At 46.1% G+C, this 26,228-nt stretch overlaps 1 protein-coding gene across 2 annotated transcripts; it reads right to left on the bottom strand.

Moving 5' to 3' along the window:
* Positions 1-293: 293 nt before the first annotated feature.
* ZBTB5 (zinc finger and BTB domain containing 5) lies at positions 294-22,274 on the bottom strand. Of its 2 annotated transcripts, none has more exons than XM_004600247.3 (2): positions 22,145-22,274; positions 294-4,426 (listed from the first exon to the last, which is right to left on the bottom strand). In XM_004600247.3, exon 2 carries the CDS (start codon positions 4,420-4,422, stop codon positions 2,392-2,394), a length of 2,031 nt encoding a protein of 676 aa, XP_004600304.1. In that variant the 5' UTR covers positions 4,423-4,426; positions 22,145-22,274; the 3' UTR covers positions 294-2,391. The 2 variants fall into 2 exon arrangements, with proteins under 2 accessions (XP_004600304.1, XP_054990962.1); XM_055134987.1 differs by lacking the exon at positions 22,145-22,274 and adding an exon at positions 21,108-22,100.
* Between the last annotated feature and the right edge of the window lie 3,954 nt (positions 22,275-26,228).

Raw genomic sequence — 26,228 nt, 5'->3', positions numbered from 1 at the left:
TTCTACTTGGTTTAAAAAGAAGAAAATACTGGATCAAACATTTCCCAAGTGTTTTAACTGGAATCATGCAAGAAAAGGGCCGGAGACATAGTAGAGGAGTAACGTGCTTGCCTCGCACACACTGACCAACCAGGGCTTGATCCCCAGCCCCCATATGATCTCTCCAAGCCCCCTTCCAGGAGTGACCTCTTAGTACAGAGCCAGGAGTTAGCCTTGAGCACCACCAGGTGTTGCCAAAATAACCCAAAACCTAACCACAAATGAACAAACAACAAAGAAAAAGCAAACACATATTTAGAGGCATGAATGTGACATTTTTATTTCAAAATCTCAAATTCTGACCAGCATAGCACCACTGACATGGGGCCTGATTGATAGAACTTTATGATTTGATCACCAGAAATGATAATGCCTGGCTGTAGTTAAGGCTAACTGACCAAAATCCAGGTACCCAATGTCAGTTATAATTCAGGTAGGATGTATAGACCATAGGAACGTTCAGACTGGCTTTCCAGGGGAGCTGAATTCTTATTTTAAGTGCTAGAGAGTGTAGTAGGACACTGGCCCGTACACTTGCTTCTCACACATAAGAACTAGAGAGGTAGATGAGAGATTTTAGATTCCATCTGGCAGGAGAGGGCGGCCCCCCTGGCACCAGCCGCCGCCTCCGCTCTCCCGGGGCCCAGAGGGCTGCTGTTCTCTGCTTACCTCCTTACTTCCCAAGGTCAATCCCCCTGATGCTGGTTCTCAGCTCACGGAGAGGGCCAGCTGGAGCACCACCTCACACCAGGTTCACAGGTGATTCTCACACTCCCATCCCACTGTTCTCCCACGCCAGGCAGGAGGGGCCCGCTGAGGCCTCCCTGTGGCTCTCTTCCCTGAAAACCTGTTCTCAGGACAGGCTTAGCCACACTAAGACCACTGTGAGTTTATCAGGTGTGCAGAACGAACAGCACATGCTAGATTACTAGAAGAAAACACAAGAAATTTCCTATTCAAGCTCTATATAGCTTTCCCAACATTAGAATTGAGGCTTTCTCTCCATCACACACAACGGTGTGGTGTATCTAAGACAGATGGATACAGAAAAAGCTCACGTCTGTGCAAGAACGAACTCTGTAGGAACACTGGTCTATGTGCTCCCTGGAAGCACAGAGCAGGGCACAGCCCTATCTGGGAATCACCAGCAGCCCTGAGGGCACGAGGAAGCAATGCGAGGCCTGCATGGTGATGGTTTCAGTGCTACTTGGGGACATCAATGCTCTAGACCATGCACCTCTTAACCTGGAAAATATCCATGAACACAGCCGTATTTAGATTTCAAATTACCTTAAACATCAAGTGCCAGGCTGGGAAACAAAAGTTCAGGATCTCTATTTTTAAACTCTAGCATTTACCAGGAATAAAAGCCCTAGTGGGACCAGCAAGACTGACACTGAGTCTTTGCTTAGTCTGAAACTGAGAATTCATCTGCACCTGGGAAAGAGGCAGGTGGGGCATGAGAGCTAAGAAGCAACAGGGAAGGACGGGTTTATTTGTTTGTCCTTGGGCGAGGTGTGCCTGGTGGGACTGGGCAGAGCAAAGGGAAGACACACCAGGGACAACCCACACATGAATCCACATCAGAACAAAGACAAACACTAGCTCTTTTCTGACTTCCAACGTGGAACTGTGACTATATTATACAAGTTAGTTAAAATACCGCTAAAACAGCACATACAGAAACAATACCTTACCTGTCACTCCCTACAAGTTCTTACTCCATTTACAACTTTGTTTTCAAAACCGGGGAAGATGGTTAAAACATCCAACAGTGATATTTTTTAAAGTATATACACCTAAAAGTCCAGAAAGCGCTTGCTCTGGGCCAGTGTCAGCACCATCAAAGTGCAGTGTCTATGACTGCAGATCAGAGAGAAATAAAAAATACAGTACTTTTGGAGGCCCAGGACTAGCTCCTGAGACACTTTAAAGCATCAGTGGCAGCAAGGCATGTCCTCAAGGGTCTTCCTTGTAGACAGACACCAAGTTGCCACGACTAGTTACACTTAAGTGCATTTTGCATCATTTGTACAGGTATATAATATTCCCATCCTAGGGACAGGATTAAATGCTTCAGTGTTTATAAAAGCTGCTAAAAATTTTTTTGCACTGAAGTTATTTTTTCATGTGTCACTTTTATCATCCCATTACAAACTACTTTCTGACAACACTAAGGAAGAACTTGGTTGGGGGGGGCAGCACTCTCAGAAACAGCAGCTGAGAGCTACACAGGCAAGTTCCCCCCCTTACCAATCCAAGTTTGCAACCCCACAGCCAACAGCCACCAACTGGAAGAGCGTTGCATTCCGATCTTGCCGCCGGTGTAGGCACTCTCTTGGGAGGCTGGTGTTAGAGCAGGCTGCTGGGTAGGTTGCTGCTCTGCCAGCGCAGACAGGTGGTCTTGGAATGTTTGTACAGGTGGCTGGATTGGCTGAACCTCTTGCCGCACTTGAGGCAGGCATAGGGTTTCTCACCTGTGTGAACACGGATGTGCTTCTTGCAATCTGTCAAGGTTAGAAAAGTCTTGCAGCAGATTTTGCAGGCATACTTGCGAGCTCCCTCTACAACCAAGACATTGTGCTCCGATAAGGCCTTCTTGCACTTGGACAGGACGTCAGCAGATGCCCTGGTCAACTGCGGAGGGCCAGGCTGGGAGGGATGGCCATTTTCAAAGGAGGATGAGGCCCCGTTCATCAGTAGCTGGGAGCTAGCTGGGTTTTCTGGGATCTGTGAGCTCCTCACAGAGGTTACAACTGGCATTTTGGGAGCTATGCGGCGGTAGTACGGGAAGTTGCTGGCTCCTCCTCTTGGGGAGCCCATCATTACCCTGGAGAAGGAGGAGTGGAGGCCCAAACCAGATCTGGAAAAATCCATCCCAAACTGTTCTCCTTGGTAGCCTGAGGTCTGCACACACGGCATGCCCATCACTTCCTGCATGGGCCGAACAAAGTGGGAGTCTGCAGGCTCACTGAACGGGTTCTCCACGTGGGAGACAGGGGCAGAGGAGGGCCCGCCTGCAGGCCCAGCCTCTGGACTCAACAGATAGGGGGCCTCACCCTCCAGCCTGCAGTCACTGGTGGTATTTGGGATATTATCATCATTGTTCTGATTTGCACTAAAGTTGTTTCCTCTGCTCTTGTTAAGAAAATTTGAAATGCTGAAAGTGGATTTATGTTCTAGGTTATTTGTGACTTCCAAAATGTGGATGTCACCAACCCTGTCAGTGCTAGACTGTGGATCAGAGAAGCTCCGGTCACTGCTCTCAGGGCTGAGGTCGATCTTCTCGGCACTGACCACAACCCCCTCTACCTCCACAGACTCGCTGCCTTCGGCCTGTGAGGTCACATCACTCACCTCGTCCTGAGGCTCAGGGGAACTCAGGGGCTCTGACTTCACCACCACCCGCATGTGTTCTTTCTCCCCAAGGCCAACATCAGGGTTTTCACACTGAAAACCACTTTTCTCTGCTGGAGCTTCTGGCTCAAAGCTGGTCTCCACCTGAGTTGCACGTGAGGCCATGGACAGCTGGGCCATGTTGCTCGCACTATTGTCAGACTGGCTGGGCACCTGGGCATCTTCTTGAGCACCAAATGACTGGTCAAACAGGAGGGTGCTGTCCTCCTGGTTGTCTGTCATGCCATCAGCCTTCGGGTTATCCACAATCTTTAGAGAGTCGGGCGAGAAGAACTCCTCCCGCGAATGCACCCCTGGCGGCCCGCTCTCAGGTGTGACATCAGAAATGGCAGACTCATCCAAGGTAGGCCGGAGGCGCTGCCGAGCCCGCTCCTCGGCCGACTGTTTACGCTTGTGAAGGCGTCTCATGGGGAAGGGTGTCCGCTGGTCCAGGTTACTGCGCATTGAAGAGCTCAGGGGTGCCGGCTGCTCCTCACCCCCCTGGGTGGAGTTAAGGGCTGAGCTGACGATGCTTAGTCCCAGCTGCTGCAGCATAAAGGAGCGCTGGATGCGGGCACTCTGCTCCTGAACACGCTCGCTGGGCGGAGACATGGGCAGTGTCCTGGTCGTCAGGTAATGTTTACAGGCCTTAACAACAGAGTTCAAGTGTAGGTGGGAGGCCGCCAGTAAGACATCCATAACATTGCTCTCCCCCAGCATGAGCGTGGAGGTGTACATCATGTCAATCAGTGCGGCAAAGGCCTCCGCTGTCACCACCTCACTGTCCAGCTGGATCATGTTCATGGTCTGATCTCCCTCAGCCACCGAGAACAAGGCTCGGAAATGAGTGCTGCAGGCCGCGAGCACAGAGCGGTGGGCTTTAAAGTGTCGATTCCCCACCACGATGACGCAGTCACAGAGCTGCCCATGAAGTCTCTGGTAGTTTAGCTGCTGGAAGATTTGTTCAAAGTGTCCAGGGAAATCCATGATCCTATGGGGGAAAAAGAAAGAAAGTGTTAAGACTTGGAAGGTCTTCGGTCAAAGTCAGAACACAAAGGGAGTGATGAGGAGAGAGGCATGGACAGCCAACCTTGCACCTTCAAAGCCTATGGTTTCTGGGGCTGGAGCGATAACACAGCGGGTAGGGCATTTGCCTTGCATGCGGCCAGCCTGGGTTCGAATCCCAGCATCCCATATGGTCCCCTGAGCACTGCTAAGGGTAATTCTTGAGTGCAGAGCCAGGAGTAACCCCTGTGCATTGCCGGGTGTGACCCGAAGAAAAAAAAAAAAATGCCTATGGTTTCTGTTTTTGTCTTTCAGTGCTAGGGATCACCTGAGGCCTCATATCTATTACAAGGGATCTACCACTGAGCCACATCCCCGGCCCATGACATTTCTGATGGCAGATATAGCATCAGAGCTGGTTCGAGTTCTGCATCTCCCTGAGGTCAATAATCAATTCCCAGAGTCTTTCTGTAACCTTCAATAACAGAAAAGGGAAAATCAACATTAGTGGGAAAACTGGTGGTAAACTGCACACATGCATTTACCTCCCATGCATTCCTGAAACCTCACTGGAAAGACACTAAAATGTTTTGGTTTTGTTTTAAAAGTACATCCTCACAGGGGTTGGGAGCAAAATGGGAAAGAAAAAATCCACAGCATTTTGTAGCTGGCAAGTACATGAATTAGTGCTACTGGCTTAGAGTACCTTGGGGGGCTGGAGCGATAGCACAGCGGGTAGGGCGTCTGCCTTGCACGAGGTCGACCCGAGTTCGATTCCCAGCATCCCATATGGTCCCCTGAGCACCACCAGGAGTGATTCCTGAGTGCATGAGCCAGGTGTAACCCCTGTGCATCGCCGGGTGTGACCCAAAAAGCAAAAAAAAAAAAAAAAAGTAGAGTACCTGGAAGCAGAGCTAACTCCCAAACTGGTGGTGGAGAAACACCTTGGCATATATAAACTCCATTTCCACACCCAAAGGCTCAGCAACTGTTTGCTGAGCTGCTAGTACAGCAGAGTGAAAGTGACATCAAGACAGGAGGACTACAATTAAAAAATAAGTTACATGAGAAATTGAAGATTACCTAGCAGATAGGGCACTTGCCTTGCCAGGCACAAACCCAGGTTCAATCCCTAGCACCCCATATGGCCCTCTAAGCACTGCTAAAAGTGATCCCTGGATGCAGAGTTCTGAACACAGTCATGGCCCAAAAGTTGGGGGGCGGGGGGAGGAGGGAGGGAATCTTCACATAGAAGCGCTGTGCCTGTGACAAGAAAGATTTCTTTATAGTTAACAGAAATATTCTAAAATTGAATGGTTCAATTATTTTTTATTTTGGGGGTCACACCTGGTGGTGTTTAGGGTTTATTCCTGGCTTTGCGCTCAGGGATCACTCCTAGTGGGACTTGGGAGACCATATGGAGCACTAGGGATTGAACCCTGGTGAGATGCATAAAAGGTAAGAGCCCTGCGTGCTATATTATCTCTAGCTCCTGTAAGGCTTTTTCTGTTTCTTTTTGCTTGTCTGTCTGTCTGTCTGTCTGTCTGTCTATCTATCTATCTTGCTTTTGGGGTCATACCCAGTCCCTCTGAACTGTTTTTATTTCCATTTTCCTAATTCTTGCAAGTTAAGACAACCTGATTTCAGGGCTGGAGCAATAGCATAGCGGGTAGGGCGTTTGCCTTGCACACAGCTGACCCGGGTTCGATTCCCAGCATCCCATATGGTCCCCTGAGCACCACCGGGGGTAATTCCTGAGTGCAGAGCCAGAAGTAACCCCTGTGCATTGCCGAGTGTGACCAAATAGCAAAAAGCAAAAAAAAAAAAAAAAAAAAAAGACAACCTGATCTCACAGATGAGGCATAAAAGGACTACCCAAATAGTATTATCAATCCAACATACCAGTGACATTCTGTTCAATGTCTTCCTTCAACAAGGAGCACAGGCAGGACTGTCTGGTTAAAAATAAAATAAAATATAAAGGTCTAGGGGGCTGGAGAGATAGCACAGCGGGTAGGGCGTTTGCCTTGCACGCGGCCGACCCGGGTTCAAATCCCAGCATCCCATATGGTCCCCTGAGCACGGCCAGGGGTAATTCCTGAGTGCAGAGCCAGGAGTAACCCCTGTGCATCGCCAGGTGTGACCCAAAAAAAAAGCAAAAAAAATAAATAAATAAAAAAATAAAAATAAATAAAAAAAACTTAAAAAAAAATATAAAGGTCTTATTTTGGCTAGATTTTTCTCTGCCAAATGTGTCAAAATACTGAAGACTCCTCTGAGGTCAGCATCATGCAGAATTCTGTTTCCCTCTATGTGTTTTTTGTTTTGGAGCCACACTCGGCAGTGCTGAGGCTTACTTCTGGCTCTGCATTCAGAAATTATTCTTGGCAGGGCTCGGGGAACCTTATGGGGTGCTAGGGATCAAACACAGATAAACTGCATGCAAGGAAAATGCCCTACCCACTGTACCTATGGCTCAGACCCCAACCATGTGTTAGTTTTGGTCCACACTCAGGTATGCTCTCAGGGCTTACTCCAGGGAGGCTTGGTGTGGGGGTGGGTTCAGGGCAGACCATATGCAGTGCCAAGGACTAGGTTGGCTGAGTGCAATGCAAGCATCTTATCTGCTGCATTATCTCTGGGTCTCCTTCACCCTATATTTCATGGCTACAGGTCTATTTAACACTGAGGTCTTCAGTCAATTTAAAATTACCTAGGTATGATCTGAAATAGGGGTCCAGTTTAGTTGCTTTTGCTTATTATTATTAGTATTGCATGTGGCTGTTTGGGTTTTTCCAGCACTAGCTGCTGAAGCAGCTTTCCTTCCTCTAGTTAAAATGCACTTAGTTCCTTTGTTGGCAACTGTCCACATAGCTGAGGCTAACAGAACATTCTGTGTTATTAATAATCATCCGCATGTTTATTAGTCAAACGTGGCAAGTGATTTTTTGGGGGGAGGAGAACACATACAGACCTGTTGGTGCTTAGGGATGACTGCTGGCAGTGCTCAGAGATTATATGCAGTGCCAAGGATCAAAGTGAGGTAGGCTGTGTGCAAGGCAAATGCTCAACCCTAGTATTACCTCTAGCCCCTTGAGTGCTGGCTTGGGGACCCCGCCTAAAGATCACTCCCACAATGCTGGAGGGTCATAAGGTGCCAGAAATGGAACCCAGGGCCCTCACATATATGGCAAGTATCCTTATATTGCCTTACAAGGCAATTTCTCATTCCTGTTCTGCAATTGAGAACTTGAAATGTGGCTAGTGGAACAGAGGAACTTTTGGTTTTATTTTGGGCCACACCTGGCTGTACTCAGGGCTTTCCCAGCTTAATGCTCAGGTCTCACTCCTGGTGGGCTCAGGGTACCATACCCGGTGCTGGGGATTGAACCTGGGTGGGATGCATGCCAGACAAGTGCCTTACCCGATGTACTATCTCTGGCCCCCAACAACTGAGAAACTTTCAAGTTAATTTTAATTAATTATGGCTACTGTGTTGGAGCAGAGTAACTCTAAACACTCACTACTGTTTTATATTGCTCACATCTGCATTCTAACTACACAAAGAAAGGTATGTATGACCTAGGAAGCCTAGACCTCATACCCATGCTAGAACTATGATTCTAACTGGTGCAAGTGGGGCTCATAATTTGCAGGTTATCCAGATGTGAAGGAGGAATGTTCAAAAGATCCTGGGCCGCTACAAATGACCAATGTCCACACAATGTCTCTCTGGCAATTACAGCTCTCTTCATGCACAAATGACTGGAAAATGCAGACGTGTACTGAGTGAGAGGTGAAGGAACAAGAAGAAAGGAGGCCAGAGCCACATCTCTAGGACCTCAAGTCATTGACCTTTAAACTGATCTATTATACAGCAACAAATGACTGGAACAGTGTGAAACATAATCAACATACATATCAACAAACAGATCAACATACAGATACTACTCCGTAAATTTCCTCCAAAGGACACTCTGTGGTTGTGGTTGTTGTCTTGGCCTGCTATGTCTTTGGAAATCACTTTCATCCAGCCTGTGAGTGCAAGATGATTCAGGGATGCTTAGCTAATTTGGTTCCCACTCTCACTGATCACAGTGACTATTTCAGAGATGAGTGTGAGACCCTAACCAGGCAGTTAAGGTGCCCCAGGAGTTTTGCTGACACTGTCAAGAAAGACATGCTTTCTTAGGCACACAGGGATGGGGCTTGGTGGTACAGCACATGCAAGTGCAATTTGTAGCTCTGGCCAGTAAGCCCAGTGCCATTCTGGTAGCACTGCCATTTGCAATCCCCATTATCAGAGCAAGTGTGCACTTAAGAGTTTGAGGAGCACAACTAAAGTGTGTGACCAAAACTGAATAGCACAAAGTTTGTTTCTAGTCACTGCAAAACACAAGGAAATGAAGGGGTAATATATGGCAAACTATGAGGGAGATAAGAATCCAGCATATCATGTTAAGTGAAATTAGTCAGAAAGAGAGGGACAGACACAGAATGACTGCACTCATTTGTGGAATATAAAGTAAAATAAAGGGAGACTAACACCTGAGAATAGTAGGGATAAGGGCCAGGAGGATTCCTCTAGGCTTGGAAGTCGGCCTTACATGCTGGAAGAAAACGCAGCTGAGATAGAGAAGGGACCACCAAGCAAAGGATGCTTGGAGGCCTTACTAGGGATGGGAGATGTGTGCTGAAAGTAGACTATAGACTGAGCATGATGGCCACTTTCTACCTCAATTGCAACCATAACACCCAAAAAGGGTGGTGGGGGTGGAGAGAGAGAGAGAGAGAGAGAGAGAGAGAGAGAGAGAGAGAGAGAGACAGACAGACAGACAGACAGACAGACAGAGACAGAGAGAGACAGAGAATAAAAGAATAAAAGGGAATGTGCCTGCTACAGGGGGGGGGGGTGTGGGGAAGTAGGGTGGGGGTAGCGGGAGGCATATTGGGAACACTGGTGGTGGAGAATGGGCACTGATGGAGGGATGGATACTTGACCATTGTAATGACTGAAATGTAATTACAAAAGTGTGCAAGTCTGTAACTTTATCTCATGGTGTTTCGTTAAAAAAATAAAAAAAAAAGGGGGGGGCTGGAGCAACAGCACAGCGGGTAGGGCATTTGCCTTGCACTCGGCCAACCCGGGTTGATTCCCAGCATCCCATATGGTCCCCTGGGCACCACCAGGGGTAATTCCTGAGTGCAAAGCCAGCAGTAATCCCTGTGCATCGCCAGGTGTGACCCAAAAAGAAAAAAAAAATCCACCACTTATGTAGCCACTTTTGCCTGAGAATGAAGCCAACACAGAAAAACAGCAGTTATCAAATGCATCGGGAGTCAGCCTTGCCTGAAGGAAGTATCACCCAGGACCTCCTATTTGAAAAGCCAATGAATTCCCCTTTTACCTTAACCTACTTTATTTCAAATTTCTTTCTTTTTATCCAAGAATGCTCAAATCATAATCTCAGAAAAAGCTAAGTATTACAACTTATCGTAAAACCTGTTTGAATCTAGAGGGCATATATTTCAAATTCAGTGGGGAAGATAAAATTTGTTACTCTTGTCTGCTGGAGGTCATAAATTAAGATTATGGTTATTCAAAATTCTTAAGTAGCAGCAGTAACTTGATAAAAAAAAAAATCTATGCTAAGAACACAGCTGTTTTACCCAAAGCTGCCTGTTATGAAACCTTTAAACCAAGGAGAAAAGCTTTAGATTCTTTGAAATATTTTTATATGTGATAAAATATTAATCTAGATAGCTGGAGGTGATGTGGCAATTAATCATCTGTGTCTAACACAAAGCAAAGTATACATTATGACATTAGTTATCTGCAGGAAGTGATAGTTTTTCCCAAATGTGTATTAAGAAAATACTTATACCACTGCACATTATATAAACATGAAATCAAGAGTTGTTTTCTCAACAGATTTATTTCCCTAAATATTTACTTAGCCTAATTAAAAATGTGTAAAAGAGCAAACTAGCAAACAGCACATTTTTAAGCCATGAACTGGATAATATGCTCGGTTCACAAGGAAAAGAAAATTGATACTGAAACATCATCTACTACCTTATCAAGAGATTTGTTGCCTAAATGCCAGGTAAGATCTGCAAAACTGTCACCTGCACAAAGCACCTTTAACATTCTAAGGAATCTTAATATTCTCTTATCCTTTAAATAAAATCATAGCAGAAAACCACCTAACCAGCACTTTTCCTCCACTTATAGAAATGATATGAGATTGAAATTTCAAAGAGGAAAGCTCGGCAAGGCCCCAAATCAAGCAGGCTATGATCTTTGACCACCTAAGTCCAAGCATCCTGGAACAGTCTTGCACTGTTCTGACTTGACCAATGAAGTGGGTGTCAGGAAGGGTTGGGATTAGGTGGGTACACAGGTGCCCAAGTTAGCCCCAGATACCAGATCCATCAGCACAACTAATTCATACTCTTTCTGGTCCTGTCTTTTGAAGGTTGGCTCAGGAAACTGGGCAGATTCGGTCTATGAATAGCGGTGCCTATTAATGACTAAAGGTGCTCCTGACGGATGCCAGAGCCCTTATCATTTCACATTACCCTGCACACTCCCTGCTTTGCCATCTGGGTTCCAGTTTGAAATTCCTGGGATTAGAGGCTGGAGAGGTAGGAAGGGGGTAAGGTACTTGCCTTACATGAAACTGATCCCAGTTTGATCCCTAGCCCCAAGCACCACTATGAGTCATTTCTGAGTATACAGCTAAGAACAGTCCCTGAGCACTGCTGGGTGTGGTCCCAAAACTTAAAAATCCAAAATAAAACTATTTCTGGAATTAGCTGGCCTAGAAATCCCTCAGTTTAATAAGAGGTATTAGTATCCTACTTACAAACCTAGTATCAACTGGAAGTGCTTTTCTACTACAAGACTTGCTGAGACAGGGACTACATTTTCGGCATGTGACGTACTTTAACTGAGTGACGATAAATTACTAGTTTGATCAGACTTATAAATAGATTAAATATAAATCATATTGCTCAACAGTCATTTTTTTGAGAATCTCAACTATGTCTAATAGAATCAGACAAAAACCAGAAAAATTTATCTCAGGATATCCCAACTAAAGACCAAAGTCCAGGTAGGTAAGATTTCCTCAAAGGAAAATTCCTCAAGCATTCAGTCTTTTGTTCTAGTAAGACAAAATTCAAATTTTTCTTGCTTCTTAACTGACTGTAGGTGAGCAATAGTAATTCTAGAATGAGGGTGATGGGTGGCTGTGGGTTGACAGCTGTGGAGAGAGAGGTGGCCAGCTAAGGGAGGAAGAAGCGAGCAGCTTGGAACCACGTACTATTGGAGCCCTCCGGCGTCTGTGCTTTTGGTATATAAATTCAATCATCCAGTGTTTTGAAGTGCATACTTCATTCAAGGTTAAGTGCTGTGGAACAGATCTGTATGGCATACTTTTGTCACAAGTGCTTAGTGAAAATGGGGACAAGACATACACAAATAACCACCACATAAAGTTCAAAAAGCACCGAGTGCCACCTAAGAGATGAAGTGTACTTGGCAGTGCAGAGAAGGCAAAGGTTATTTCCAGCTTCACTGTGGAGATGAAAACAAAGCAAGGTGTTGGACTGAATATAGAACACATTATGGATAGAGGTAAAGATAGAGGTAAAGATTTGAGGTGGTAGAAACAAAGAATCCAATCTGGCTAGAAAGCAAATAAGAGAAAGAGAAGTACTAGATGGCGAATAATTATAACTGATGCTAATGGTTATTACAAGTCATTAGAAAAATTAACTACAGCACATCATTCTGAGTAATAGACTCATCACTTTTTAGGTAACTTTTATAAAAAAAATTTTTATTTTTATTTTATAAGCATTAAGTACAATCAGTCAAGGTTCTTGGTTCCTGCAACAGAAACTGACTTTAACAAACAAGCATGAAAGGGAATTGTGGGATGGGGCTGGAGCCATAGTATAGTGGGTATGGTGTTTGCCTTGCATGCTGCCAACCCGGGTTCGGTTCCCAGAATTCCATATGGTCCCCTGAGCACTGCCAGGAGTAATTCCTGAGTGCAGAGCCAGGAGTTACCCCTGTGCATTGTCAGGTGTGACCCAAAAAGCCCCCCCCCAAAAAAAAAAAGAAGAAGAAGAAGAAAGGGAATTGAGGGGCAGGGTATAGCTCAGCATAGAGCACTTGCCTTGCAAATGTGACATGACTGCTTTCATTACTTGCACTAAAAAAATAAAAGTAAATTGCTAGAGTTACTGGTTTGCTCACAGAATTTATACAAAGGCTGAACATTTGGGCTTGAATTGGCAGCAGGAATAAGTTATCGAGAATGCTTTATCTCTGTTAGACCTTTGATAAGAAGGATGACTGGTTAAGGGATCTAGTTATCCCTTCAATACTGTTAGTATGAATTCTTGAATGTCTTTTATATTTAAAAGATAATAATGTATTACCTATTATGTAATATCTATGTAACATATTTCATGTCTAACAATATACAGTATATATGGCACATATATATATAATCTCATACATTATTATTATTAAATAAAAAACACTCAAAGTAACTGCTACAAACTAAAATAATGCTGTCTTGAGGGAAAATACATGTATAGGAGTTGAAGAGATAGAAGGGCAGTAGCCTTGTATGCAGCCTGAGTTGATCCCCAGTACACACATGGTCCTCCAATCACTGCCAGGAGTGATGCCAGAGTGCAGAGCAAGGAGTAAGCTCTGAACACTGCTGGGTGCAGCCATAAACTAAAAAATACCCCCCCCCAGCCCCAAACTTATACAATTTGAGTTGTAAGCTAAATGAAGTATTTTTTTATGGCATACCATCTTTATGTGGAAGAATGAATAACAAATCTTTGATTATTCAGATTTGATTATTTCCCATTTTCTTGAAAATGAACAAGCTTGACATTTCTTTTGTTTTGGGGTGACACCCAGCAATGCTCAGGACCTACTCTGGGCTCTGTACTTAGGGATCAGTCCAGGTAGGCCTTGAAGGACCATATGAGGTGCCAGGGATCAAACCAACCTGCTGTACCATGGCTCCAGCCCTTAGCTTTGGGGGAGGGGGGGAGAGGGGGAATTGCAGTATTTGTTGCCTGTGATAAAAAGGAAGCTCTCAGGTGAAAAATTAAAAGTTTCAAAAAATTTGTATGTGTTCACAAGAGCCTGACAGTTCTCCAAAGTTCAAACCATTCTGATGAGTAACTGATGATCTTAATAAAATGGGATCTGATAAAACCATTTTTCTTTTTAACTTTGGGGATTTTATACTTTTTAACTTATTTTCATTACATTTTGAGTTGCTACAATAGTGTTTATGGTACAACGTTATAAAATTACTAGAGCCCACCACCACCACCACTGTTTCCATGGCCCTCCTTAGGTGTGTGGGTTTACCTTTTTTTATTTTATTGACATTGTCAATTTTTCACTTAAGCCAAATGAGTCAACATTTGGTTATTTCAACATTGCATATTTCAGTATTTTCCAAACTACTAATGTCTTGTTAAGGGGAAAGATGAAGGAAAAAAACAGAGCAGAAAAGAAAGGGAAAAGAAAAGATAGGAGGAAGAGGACAGGAGAGGACAGGAGAGGACAGGGGATGAAGGGAGGGGAGGAGATACATGAGGTGGACCTGGGTTCAATTCCCAAACATTCCATAAGGTCCTCCAAGCCCCACCAGAAGTGATTTTTTTTTTCCTTTTTGGGTGACACCTGGCAATGCTAAGGGGTTACTCCTGACTCTGCACTCAGGAATCACTCCTGGAGGTACTCAGGAAACCATATGGGATGTAAGAACTGAACCTGGGTCGGCTGTGTACAAGGCAAACGCCCTACCTGCTGTACTATCACTTCAGCACAGGAGTGATTTCTGAGCACAATCAGGATGTGACCTCAAAACCAAAACTAAACAAAACACACACACACACAAACACCTGGGTCACTGTATGCAAGACAAATACCCTACCACTGTACTAACTCTCCCGTTAGAAAACTTCTCTTTTAGGGGCTGGAGCGATAGCACAGCAGGTAGGGCATTTGCCTTGCATGCAACCAACCCAGGTTCAATTCCCAGCATCCCATATGGTCCCCTGAGCACCGCCAGGAGTTAATTACTGAGTGCAAAGCCAGGAGTTAATTACTGAGTGCAAAGCCAGGAGTAACCCCTGAGCATCGCTGGATGTGACCCAAAAAGCAAAAAACAAAATAAAACAAAACAAAAAAACAACCAAAAAACAACAAACTTCTCTTTTAAATATGTAACAAACTATAAGGCATAGAGAAAAACATCCTATTCAAAGCACACAAAAAAATGTATTTAATGTAACAGAATATGTAAAGTTCATTGATATAAACTTTCAGTCAATATTTTCACTACTCAATACCATGTGGCCAAGTTTTAATACAGTATCAAAAAGAATATTTTAAAATATCTGGAAAATGCTTCTAAAATACATCTCCCTTTTCCAACTACATATTTGTCTGACACTGAATTTTCCTGGTATCCCTTCAATACCTTCAATCAAGAGTACTAATTAAACACACTGAATTCAGAAACAGGTATGAGAATTCTTAGTCTTCAATTAACTAAAGAGAGGTGTAGAATATACAAAATAATATCATCCTGATCATCTCCAATGCTTAGATCTTGTTCTCGCTAACAAAGAAACCAGACCTCCATGGAGAAATGGCTTATTCTAGGACAAGGCAGAAAATAACCATGCTAAGACCACAGCATCTTGGAGTACCAGAAAGTAAGGAAGTGCAAAAAACAAGCAAACAAACCTGACACTGCGGTTACGGGAAAACGATGTAGGAAAAAATGTTCCCAAAGGCCACAGCTCTAAACATAGCACAGTATTCAATTATAACTCAGAGTATAAAATATATACAGGGATTAAGGCCTTGCATGTAGCGGCCCCTGGTTTGATCCCTGGCACCACATATGGTCTCAAATACTGCCCAAACTGGTGGGAAAGTAACTGGGACTGTAATTCTAAGCATTTTAAGAAGTAACACTGGTTTGTCCTTTCTCCCAGTCCCCCTCAGGGAGCTTGTCACTGTCACTACCATCTCGTTGCTCATCAATTTGCTTAAGCGGGCACCAGTAACATCTCCATTTTGAGACTTGTTGTTACTGTTTTTGGCATACTGAATATGCCACGGGTAGCTTGCCATCTGCCGTGTGGGTGAGATACTCTCGATAGCTCGCCAGGCTCTCTGAGAGGGGCAGAGGAATCGAACCCAGGTCATCTGCTTGCAAGGCAAACGCCCTGCCCGCTGGGCTATCGCTCCAGCCCCCTCAGGGAGCTTAGAATGTTATTTACTGAGTTACATCCATCCACCACAGTGCTCCCAAGGCACGCCCAATTCCATAAGGGCTTTCCCAACCCTCTGTGTTTATCTTTAACCTCTCCTTTGTGCTCCTCTTTCCCCATCTTCCTATTTGTTAATCACAAATATACCCAAATCAGACCCTTTAGGTCAAATCTTCTGAAGGCTCTGGCTATATAAGTGAAATATTGCTTTTCTCTTTCCTTTATGTCCTTTCCATAATTTTAGAGCAATGTTCTTTTTGTATAGACACAGGAAGACAGTTAATGCTATACTTTTGTACACAGGAGTTAACTGACTCCCAATAATATTTACTCCTGGGCATCCATCATATTTACTTGACTTAAGCCTCAGTTGCCCTTAGTTCTTAACACCCCAAAACATGGATCCTTCTAAGGGACTTGGATGGGCCCAGGGCAAGCTGTAAGCAACCCTGGCATCAAAAAGGGACAAGTTAAGTGCCATAAAGAAGTATAACAAGAGCGTGGTCATGGAACAAACTCTGACATGATCCAAAAAGAAGTAACAGAGTAAGGACCCCGTAGGGTTAGAAAAAACTAACCTGGCCTGAAGATTGTATTCTGGGATATATAGCAAGATGCCCCTAGGAAGAGCCATCCTTTAAGTTTAATGTATCTCTTACTGTTTTCCTACAAAATGACTAGAAATATTAAGTAAATTTAATATGATTGCTTAAATGGATTATCAGCAAAGGAAAGAAGAACCCAATAATTAGATGGAATTCTGCCCTTGGGCGGATCTCTCAGCAGAAATCTAGAGTACTGGAGTCCCTAGATGAAATTGTGTCCTTGGGTGGATCTCCTAGAAAAACTTCCCCTGAAGGAAGGACTTTATATCTGTTCATTGTTTATGATAGTAATGTTCAACCACACCTATATGTAATTGCTACCCCCCAAACTCTTCATGATTTCCCTGTAATTAACGCTGAGAGACTTGAATAAATGACCATGGATTACCAAACAGCTTGTGGCCCCTATTCCTTTGTTCATCCATCGGCCAGCTGGAGGAACTGTGATTGGCCCCAAATGCAACAGGGGACCCTCAGGTTATCATGAAACGGTGACTCTCAGAACAACAGGAAAGTGACAGATTTGTTCAGAAAAACTAGTCTAAAGGAGCCTAAGAAGACAAGATAACTCTATGTAAAGTGGTATCCTGGCAGGGCTCAGGGAACCATATAGGGTGGCAGGTATTGAACCCAGGTTGGTCATTTGCAAGGCAAACACCCTTCCAACAATCTCTCTGGCCCTGAATGTCTACCTTTAAAATTTAAGAAGTCCATCTATGGTACTATGGGTATAAGGATCTATGGCACAGATAGTATGGTTGGTACATGGGTGCTTGCCTTGCATGAGGCCAAAAGCCCTGGTTTGGCCCCAAAACCAAATTGTAAAATATTTTCTATTAGAAAATGTAGCCTACCACCCATCTTAATTACACCCCTACAATCTCTTTTAACAAGTTAAGAAAATCACACTCAGGGTGTAGGAATGAATGTGGTTGTGGTTGAGTACTATACACATAGAGGTGTGAAGCTAAACCCTTGAAATTCCCTAATATTACAAACCAATGACAGATCAGTAATAAAAATTAAAAAGAGGGCCTCAAGAGATCTCAAAGGGCTAGGGCACATGCCAGGCTCTTAATCTGAATTTGATCCCTCGTACTCCAAGAATAGCTGAAATGGCCTTGTTGTGCTCCCACCTTCACTCCCCAGCACCATAGAGTCCAAGCACTGAACTGTCAGGCCTGTATAGCTAGGCTACATACCACCAGGCAGGCTCCTGGGCTTCCAGAGTACTGCCTCCCCTCCTTCCCAGACATCCACACACACACAAAAGAAACATAAAGGAAAAATTGCATTTATTGCCAACAGATCCAGCAGTGCTCAGGGCTTATTCCTGTATCTGTATTCAGGGATCACTTCTGTCAGAGCTCAGAGGACCATATACGATGCTGGACATCAAATCCATACTGGCTGCAAGTTAGGCAACATCTAATTGATGTAGGCAGGTAGATAGAGAAAGGCCCTTGGCAATGAAAATTGAGATTTTTTTTTGCTTTTTGGGTCTCACCCAGCGATGCTCAGGGGTTACTCCTGGCTTTGCACTCAGGAATTGCTCCTGGCAGTGCTTGGGGGACCATATGGGATGCCGGGGGGGATCGAACCCAGGTTGGCCAAGTGCAAGGCAAACGCCTACCCGCTGTGCTATCTATTGCTCCTCCCCCAAAATTGATATTTAACAGAGTCTCTGGGAAGGAGACTCTTAAGACTTGCAGATTCAAGAAAACAAAAGACCCAGAGGAAACCATCAGCAGACCCTGAGGATAATGGACCCCTTCCCAGGAGGTTCCCCAAAGAAGGCCATCACCACTCCCAACCTCCCTGGTAACCTTAGCAACAAACTTTTACCTGGAAAAGAAACCCCATGTGGGTGGGGGCAGATTGAAGAAACCCTATAAAAGACACCTTGAACAAAGGAAGGGCGCGCATATGCTGCCTAAGCACATGTGCTACTTGTGCCCAAGTGGCCACGCACATGTGTCACCCGCATCTCCCCTCTTGAGATGTGTACTTTCATGCTTCCATACTTTTTTTTTTTTTTTTTTTTTTGCTTTTTGGGTCACACCCAGCAATGCACAGGGGTCATTCCTGGCTCATGCACTCAGGAATTACCCCTGAGCACCATATGGGATGCTGGGATTCGAACCCGGGTCGGCCGCGTGCAAGGCAAATGCCCTACCCACTGTGCTATCGCTCCAGCCCCAATGCTTCCATACTTTTGTGTCTAAAACTCGGTTATGTGTAGGGGCTTCCTCCACCCTTGGAAAAGTCCGAGTTCTCTCTTGAGCACGTTATTCTTACTATTCTCTCTCCCACTTATCTCTTCCTCCTTCCCTCAGAAACCTCTGAATAAAATCTATTTACTTTACTGCTTGTCTACTCCTGAAATTCTTTTCCACGAGCGAGACAAGAACCCAGTAACTCTGGGTCCCGGGTGGTAGAGGCGGTTGGGGAGAAAGTGACCGTCTTTCTCCTCCCCACTTCATTTAAGTCACCCGTGGGGCCCCACTGACATCATAATCTGCTCTTTTCTCTCTCTGGCCTTAAGAAATATATTTCACAATGAAAAAATAAAATGCTTTAAGCAAGAAGAAAAGCACTAGACACAATTTTTTTTTTTGCTTTTTGGGTCACACCCAGTGGTGCACAGGGGTCACTCCTGGCTCTGCACTCAGGAATCACTCCTGGCGGTGCTGGGGGACCATATGGGATGCTGGGAATCGAACCTGGGTCGGCCGTGTGCAAACCAAATGCCCTACCTGCTGTGCTATCGCTCCAGCCCCTAGACACTATTATTAATGGTGCCTTTTCAGTAGAGAAGATGAAAGTGAACTAACTCATTTTTAGACGTAGTTTACTTTCAATGTAGTATTATAGTTCTTCACTTCTGAATTATCAAATCAATAGTGTCCAGCATGGGTCTAATACTTCACCCACTGAGTGGCTTTTTTCCCTACTCAATGGGCCAGAGAGATAGTAGAGCGGATAAGGAGCTGCCTCCCAATTGACACAACAACTGATCCCAGCTGACCCTGTTTCAAACTGTGTCCTCAAACACTCGCAGGAGTGATTCCTGAGAACAAAGCCAGGAGCCAGGAGTAAGCCCTGAGCACAGCCGGGTGTGACCCAAAAAACAAAAATAAAATGCAACATTATTTTATGTGACATTAATAAAGAAAAAGAAGGGGCCAGAGTGATAGTACAGCAGGCAGGCATTTGCCTTGCACACAGCCAACCTGGGTTCAATCCCAGCATCCCATATAGTTCCCTGAGCACCACCAGGAGTGATTCCTGAGTGCAGAGCAAGGAGTAACCCCTGAGCATCTCTGGGTGTGACCCAAAAGGCAAAAAAAAAAAAACACCCAAAAACAAAAAAGAAAAACAGAAAAAGCTGCTGCCAATTAAGGTATGGCAGAGTGCTTATAGCATTCTGTCTTCAATATTACAATATGAAGCGGTTTAGAATTAAGGAAAAACTGGAATCTTAAACATTATTCAAATGTTTTAAAGTCAGAAGGAAGATTATCTACAGATAGTAATTTTGAATATTGACAAAGTAGTGTAGGGACTGGAGCAACAGTACAGAGGATAGGATGCTTGCCTTGCACACAATCGACAGAGGTTCAGCTCTGGAGCATCCCATAATGTTCCCAGAGCCCACCAGGTGTGGCCCAAAACCAAAAACAAACCAAAAAAAGAAAAAGAAAGTAGTGTATATGTTATTATAATACAGTAATTTCTCCAACACTATTCCTAATCTGTGTGAATTATCACATAGATAAGTCAGTTTCCAGCAAATATAGGTGTAATTATCAACTACTCTAAGAGAAAAACATTTCCCAAAGTTTGATTTGGAAATGGAAATCCACTATTTAGTAATAAAAATGGTGTAACATGTAAAAGAGCAAGCGCTCACTCAGAAACAGCTGATCTTTTAGCATGAGTTCACTTCATGTTTAGACAAAAGGTGGCCTGTATGTAGTGTTACATTTCACCGCCCCCCCCCAGCTACCCTGAAGAAAACTGGTTCTGCTAAAAAACGTCCATTCTTGAGCAATACTCAAGGAAAAAAAAGAAATATGCTTAACGCGGGAGGGGGGAGGAAGAGGTGGGTATTTGTTTACCACAAATGTACATTAAATACTAAAAGCTGAAAGCTAAGGGAACAGTCACCTTAGGGTTTTCCCTTCCCAAGGAGAAACTGGTGGATTCAAGACTGACTGTGTCAGCGCTCTCTCGAGCAAGCTCTGATAATGTCCCAGCACACCAGCCATTTTAAAGTCTCACCCATCCCGAAAAATGCAATGTAATTCAGGCTAAGAACTTCAAGAGCGATGTGCTCGAAATGCCAAAGCACTTCACTAAAGCCTTTACATACATCTCCCCCCCAGTGCTTCTGCCCTCTTTTCCCACCGGCTGGTGAGAGCCACGTGACCGTCTCTTTGGAGAGCGGTGACCCCTACACCCAGGAAAACCACTCGGAGAGACGCCCTTCTTCCAACCCTTCTCACGTTCACTTTCTCCCCCACCCCCACCCCCTAAATTAAGCAGAGGGGAGCTGACTGCTATTTTTGAACTATATTATAGACACAACTTGTCGGCGATCGGAACACAAGTTGTCTTCAAGACTCCGAGCGGGGCAGGAAAACAAAACAAAAACCCGGGCTCAGATATTCTGCGAAACTCAGAGCCGTGCGGCCAGGTCCCCTCCCCAGCGGTCTGTCTTACCTGGCAGGTGACCAGGCCATCCGAGCCAGCGCTTCCTGTCCGCGGTGGCCGCAGCTGTCCCCCACCCCCCGGCTCTCTCTCCTTGCCCCGACCTCGGCTCTGGGGGCTTGCAGCCAAGGCACGCTCGAGGCTCCACCCCGGGGGAGAGCGAGCGAGCAAGAGAGCAAGCGAGTTGTCGGGACAACGACCCGGGCCGCACGGGAGCTCCTTAAAGCGACCGGCGGTTGGGGCGCCCGCGCGCGGGGAACAAAGCGCCCGCGCAGGGGCGGCGACGCGGGGTCTCCCCTACCCTCGACGGCCGCCCGGCCCGCCGCCGACCCTGGACACCGCCGTGGCTTTCAGGCCGCAAAGGGCAACGGTTTCCCATTTCTGTCCGCGCGGACCCCGGGGGAGGAGTCGGGGGCAGCCTGCCGCGCGCCGCGTCCGTCCCACCCGCGAGCTCCCAGTTCCACGGAAAGGGTCGCCCCGCCACACACACACACACACAAGCACACAGCCCGGGTCTCTCCGAGCGGGTGCGGCCTGAGAGCCCCGCGTCCCGCCGCCATTCAGTCCCGGTCTCCGCGCCCGGCCGGCCCGGTCACTGCCAAGTTGGGGCCCTCCGAGCCCGCCGGCTCCCCTGGCCCAGCGGCTCCGCAACCCAACCCCGCCTGAGAGGAGATCGGAGTGTTGGGGAGGGCGGGGTCCAAGCAGGCGGAGCCCCCCCCAACACACACACACCCGCCAGCCCCGACGCCCGCCCGCTGACCCGGGGGTTGGGGGGGCAGGCGCCCCCGCCCCTGCCCGCACCCGCAAGCCTGCGCCCGGCGTCGGGACCCGGGGGACGCCTGCGCAGAAGAGCCCGCCTCCGGGCCGCCGGGCCGCCAAGGGTGAGAGACAATGCCCCCTCAGAGAGAGAGAGAGAGAGACAGAGAGAGATAGAGTCGCGCCGGGGCGCCCGGACGCGGTTGCACGCCCCGACAGCCCCGCGTGCCCGGCGCGAGGCGCGCCCCACGCGCCCAACCGTCGCCGCGCGCGCCCCGACAGCGTCGGCTCACCTGAGCGGGGCTCCGCCTCCCTCTTGCTCCTTAGAAGGAGGCGGTGACCCTTCTCCCAGCCGACCCGACAGTGTCGGAGGAGGAGGCGGGAACGTCCTGGCAGGCGGCTCCGCAATGGGATTTTTCTGCCCCCTTCCGCCCACCCCCCCCACCCGGCCCTCCCCGCCTCTCGTCCGCCCGCTCCTTCAGTCGGCTCGCCGCCGGACTCTCGAGAACACCCCGGCGGCAGTAGCCGACAGCAAACGGAAGTGACGCAACGCAGCCCGGCCTACCGGTTCCCCCACCACTACCACCAACTCGTTCACGGAACTGGCAGCCAATCAGCATGAGACGGGGCGGGGCTAGTTCAGAGGTACAGCCAGACAGAACGCGCCGCGAGATTCGGAGCAATTCACTTAGCCCCACCCCAGAAGCTGACCAATCACGATGCCGAGAGCCCCTCACCGTGTTTACTACCTACAGAATCCCTGAGTGCTGCGACCAATCACCGGTTGCTTTACAACACGTAGGCCTGTTATCATACGCCTTTTGAGGCGGGATTCCTCACTCAATGGCCTGGACTATAGAAAAGTGACTTCATGCCCCAGCCAATCACAATACGTTGGGACTAAGCAAGGAGTATTTTTTTTTCCTGCCTAATTTCACCAATCACGATCCCGGCTGCCGGCTACATGGCGAGCCCCGGGCGGGCTCTCTGGACCCTCGGTCTGGCGATTGGCTTCTCCGGAAGGTTTTCCCCACCCTCCTGTCTCCCGGACTGTTTGTAATCTCGCTCCCTCGCCTAGTGCTCTTCGAGGAATCCACAGCAGTCCTCACTTATTAAGACTAGAGAAAAATAAGACAAGTTAACGCGAAGCTTTTTAGGATGAATTCGTCAAAATGTAGGCTGGAAAAGTTCGTTCAAAATTTCTGTCCATCGGGGCGGGAGAGATAGGACCGAGGATGAGGCACTTACTTGCCTTCCTTGCGACGGGAATTCGACTCCCGACACCACCTAAGGTTCCCTGACACACCGCCGGGTTGTAGCTCTACTGGCCCTTGGGTCTGGCGTGGTTTCTTGTGCAGCCCCAGTGACAGAGACCTGGTGGGGCGCCTAAACAATCTGGCAGGCAGACTGTACTTGCAATATGCTTCCCTCTCTGTGCGGAAGATCAGGTGAATCTGCAATCTCTAGAACCTTCTCATTTAGAAGCTTTCAAAAGAGCACCTGCCAGGGGCTGGAACAATAGCACAGCAGGTAGGGCGTTTGCCTTGCATGGGGCCGACGGGGTTTGATTCCCTGTTTCCCATATGATCCCCCCCCCCCCCCAGCACCACCAGGAGTAATTCCTGAGTGCATGAGCCAGGAGCAACCCCCGTGCATCGGGTGTGACCCAAAAAGCAAAAAAAAAAAAAAAATAATAAGAGCACCTGCCTGGCTGCAAGGTGCATGCTGGGTTGAAGATCAGGTTTTGAGTAAGACCTACCAGCACTACTTTCTTCTGGATATAAGGGCACGTCACAGTCACGTAAGAAATGGAACACCCTAATATTATTACAGCTTACTCCACCTCTTCATATGTTACAGAAATTTTCCCATGGGAGTTATTTCTTTAAAGCCTCCATGTAAAGTCTGAGAGTAAGTTCCAGTCATTGATTTCCTGACGTTTTGCAGGCTGAACATATGTTTGACACTTGCAGAAGGTCCACATTCTGTCCATGGCACCCCCTGAGCACAATGGGTTGCGGTCCAGAAACTACACACACACACACACACACACACACACACACACACACACACACACACAGATTGCATAACATCTCATAACTTTACATGTGTTTTACTACCCATTAGGGCAGCATGAAAATATGGAGTGCTGACAATAACCTAGACACACTGAGCAATCTTTTCATATACACAACTCTCAGAAATGCTGTGAGCTGGATATTTCCCCAAATTTGCTAAGTGGTGAAAGTTTCCAAGTTGTCCTTTGAGCTTCCTGCTGTATTGTTGATGAGAGACGTTGGAAGAGAACTTCGTAGCCTCTCTCAAAAGTTTATGCATTTGTTCCCTTCAAGCTGATATTTCCTTTTGTTTGTTGCTGTTGATGATGATCTGTTTTGTTTTGCTATTTTTAGGCAACCCCAGGAATTTCTCAGGAGCTCTGTGTTCAGGGGCCTCTCCTGGCAGTACTTGGGGAACCATATTCAGGACCAGAGATCTAGCAAGAGTCAGCAATGTGCAAGGCAAATGCCATACTCCCTGTGCTAACCCTCTGATAATTCCTTTTGAGAAATTTCTACTAAAATACACAAAAAGTAGGGAAATATTAACAAGGCTGCTAATAACAGCTTTGTTAGTAGAAAAGAATAGGGGATATGTCTACAGAGGATTCCAAAGACAATTTTTTTCTTTTTTGGGTCACAACCCACAACGCTCAGCTTTGCACTCAGGAATCATTCCTGGCAGTGCTCAGGGGACCACGCGGGATGCTGGAAATTGAATCCAGGTCGGCCGTGTGCAAGGCAAACACCCTACCCACTGTGCTATTGCCCCAGTCCCCCAAAACCAAATTTTTATAGATACACAAATGGGCCCTTGCTAATGACTTATAAGACAAAACATTTATAGACCCATATGTCTTATGAATATTTTAGGGGTCTTCCAAGAAATTCTCAGGAAAACCTTCCAAGCAATTCTCAGATAAACAGTACTCTGCAGAGAATTGCTTGGAAGACCCCAACAATAGTAACAACAACACTCCAATATATATTAGGTTAATTTGGGAACACAGTTTTAATACCTGACAATGCTATGTTGCACTGTCCTGGCACTGCTAACTATCACCAGTGCCACCCCCAAGGTGCTTAGGGACCTCTGTGAATTCAGCTATACCCTGTGGTTATGGAGATGAACTCAGGGCTCCAGGCATACAAAACAACTAGTTCAGTCCTTTGACTTATCTTCCCTTTCGAATATTAGTATAACAGAATACTAGCAAACTGAATTCAGAAACATATTAAAAGGATCTACACCATGACAAAGTAGGATTTATTCCTGGAGTGCAACAACAAATCAATGTAAGAAAATTTATCAGGGGCTGGAGCAATACTATAATGGGTAGGACGCTTGCCTTGCGTGCGGTTGATCAGGGCATAATTCCTGGCAGCTCATATGGTCTCCTGAGCTTGCCAAGAGTGATTCCTGAGCACAAAGCCAGGAGTAAATCCTAAGCACAGTCAGATGTGGCCCCAAAACAACATCAACATTTTTAATCAATATAAAATACTGCATTAAAGGAAAAATTTTCAATTGATATATGCAATTTTTTAAAGAAAATTCAACACCTTTCAAAAACATTCAATCAACTAGGAAATATGAACTCAACATAGTAACAATCATATATGAAAGCTCACAGTAAATATAAAACTGGCAAAAGATTTAAAGCCTTTTCCTAAGATCAGGAATAAAACAAGTCTACTTCCAGAACTTCTATTCAACATCTTAGCTTTTCTAGCTGAAGTAAGCACAAAAAGGGGGGAAATTTAGATAAAAACTAAAAGGAACAAAATTTGATAGGTAGAAGTAATGTATCTGTTCACACATGATATAATCTTATGTTTAGAAAACGATAAATGGTCCACATACAAAAAGTATTTGTCTTAAAAAATTTGTTCAATGAAGTGCCAGGACACAAAGACAACACACAAAAAGCAGTTGCTAGGGGGTTAGAGAGATAGTAGAGGCGGTATAGCTTAGATGCAGCCAACCTGCATTCAATCCCTGGCATCCCCTAAGCTTCATCAGGAGTAATTCTTGAATGTAGAGTCAGGAGTAAGTCCTCAGCATTCTGGGCATGGTTCCTAAACAAGTCAGTTGCATTTCTAAACTCTAACAATGAGCAATTCAAAAAGAAATTATGGGGGGAAAATCCCATTGACAATGACATTTGGGGGGGCCGGAGCGATAGCACAGCACAGCGGGTAGGGCGTTCGCCTTGCACGCGGCCGACCCGGGTTCGATCCCCGGCATCCCATATGGTCCCCCAAGCACTGCCAGGAGTAATTCCTGAGTGCAAAGCCAGGAGTAACCCCTGAGCATCGC

Source organism: Sorex araneus, chromosome 1 (assembly GCF_027595985.1).
Source record: "Sorex araneus isolate mSorAra2 chromosome 1, mSorAra2.pri, whole genome shotgun sequence".
Lineage (NCBI taxonomy): Eukaryota > Metazoa > Chordata > Mammalia > Eulipotyphla > Soricidae > Sorex > Sorex araneus.
This window is presented reverse-complemented; position numbering and strand designations above follow the sequence as displayed.

Coding starts and splice junctions, on each gene's coding strand:
- ZBTB5 (XM_055134987.1), bottom strand. CDS start 21,127: ATGGCCTGGTCACCTGCCAG. Junction 4,427..21,107: donor ATGGCCTGGTCACCTGCCAG/GTAAGACAGACC, acceptor TTTCCCCCATAG/GATCATGGATTTCCCTGGAC.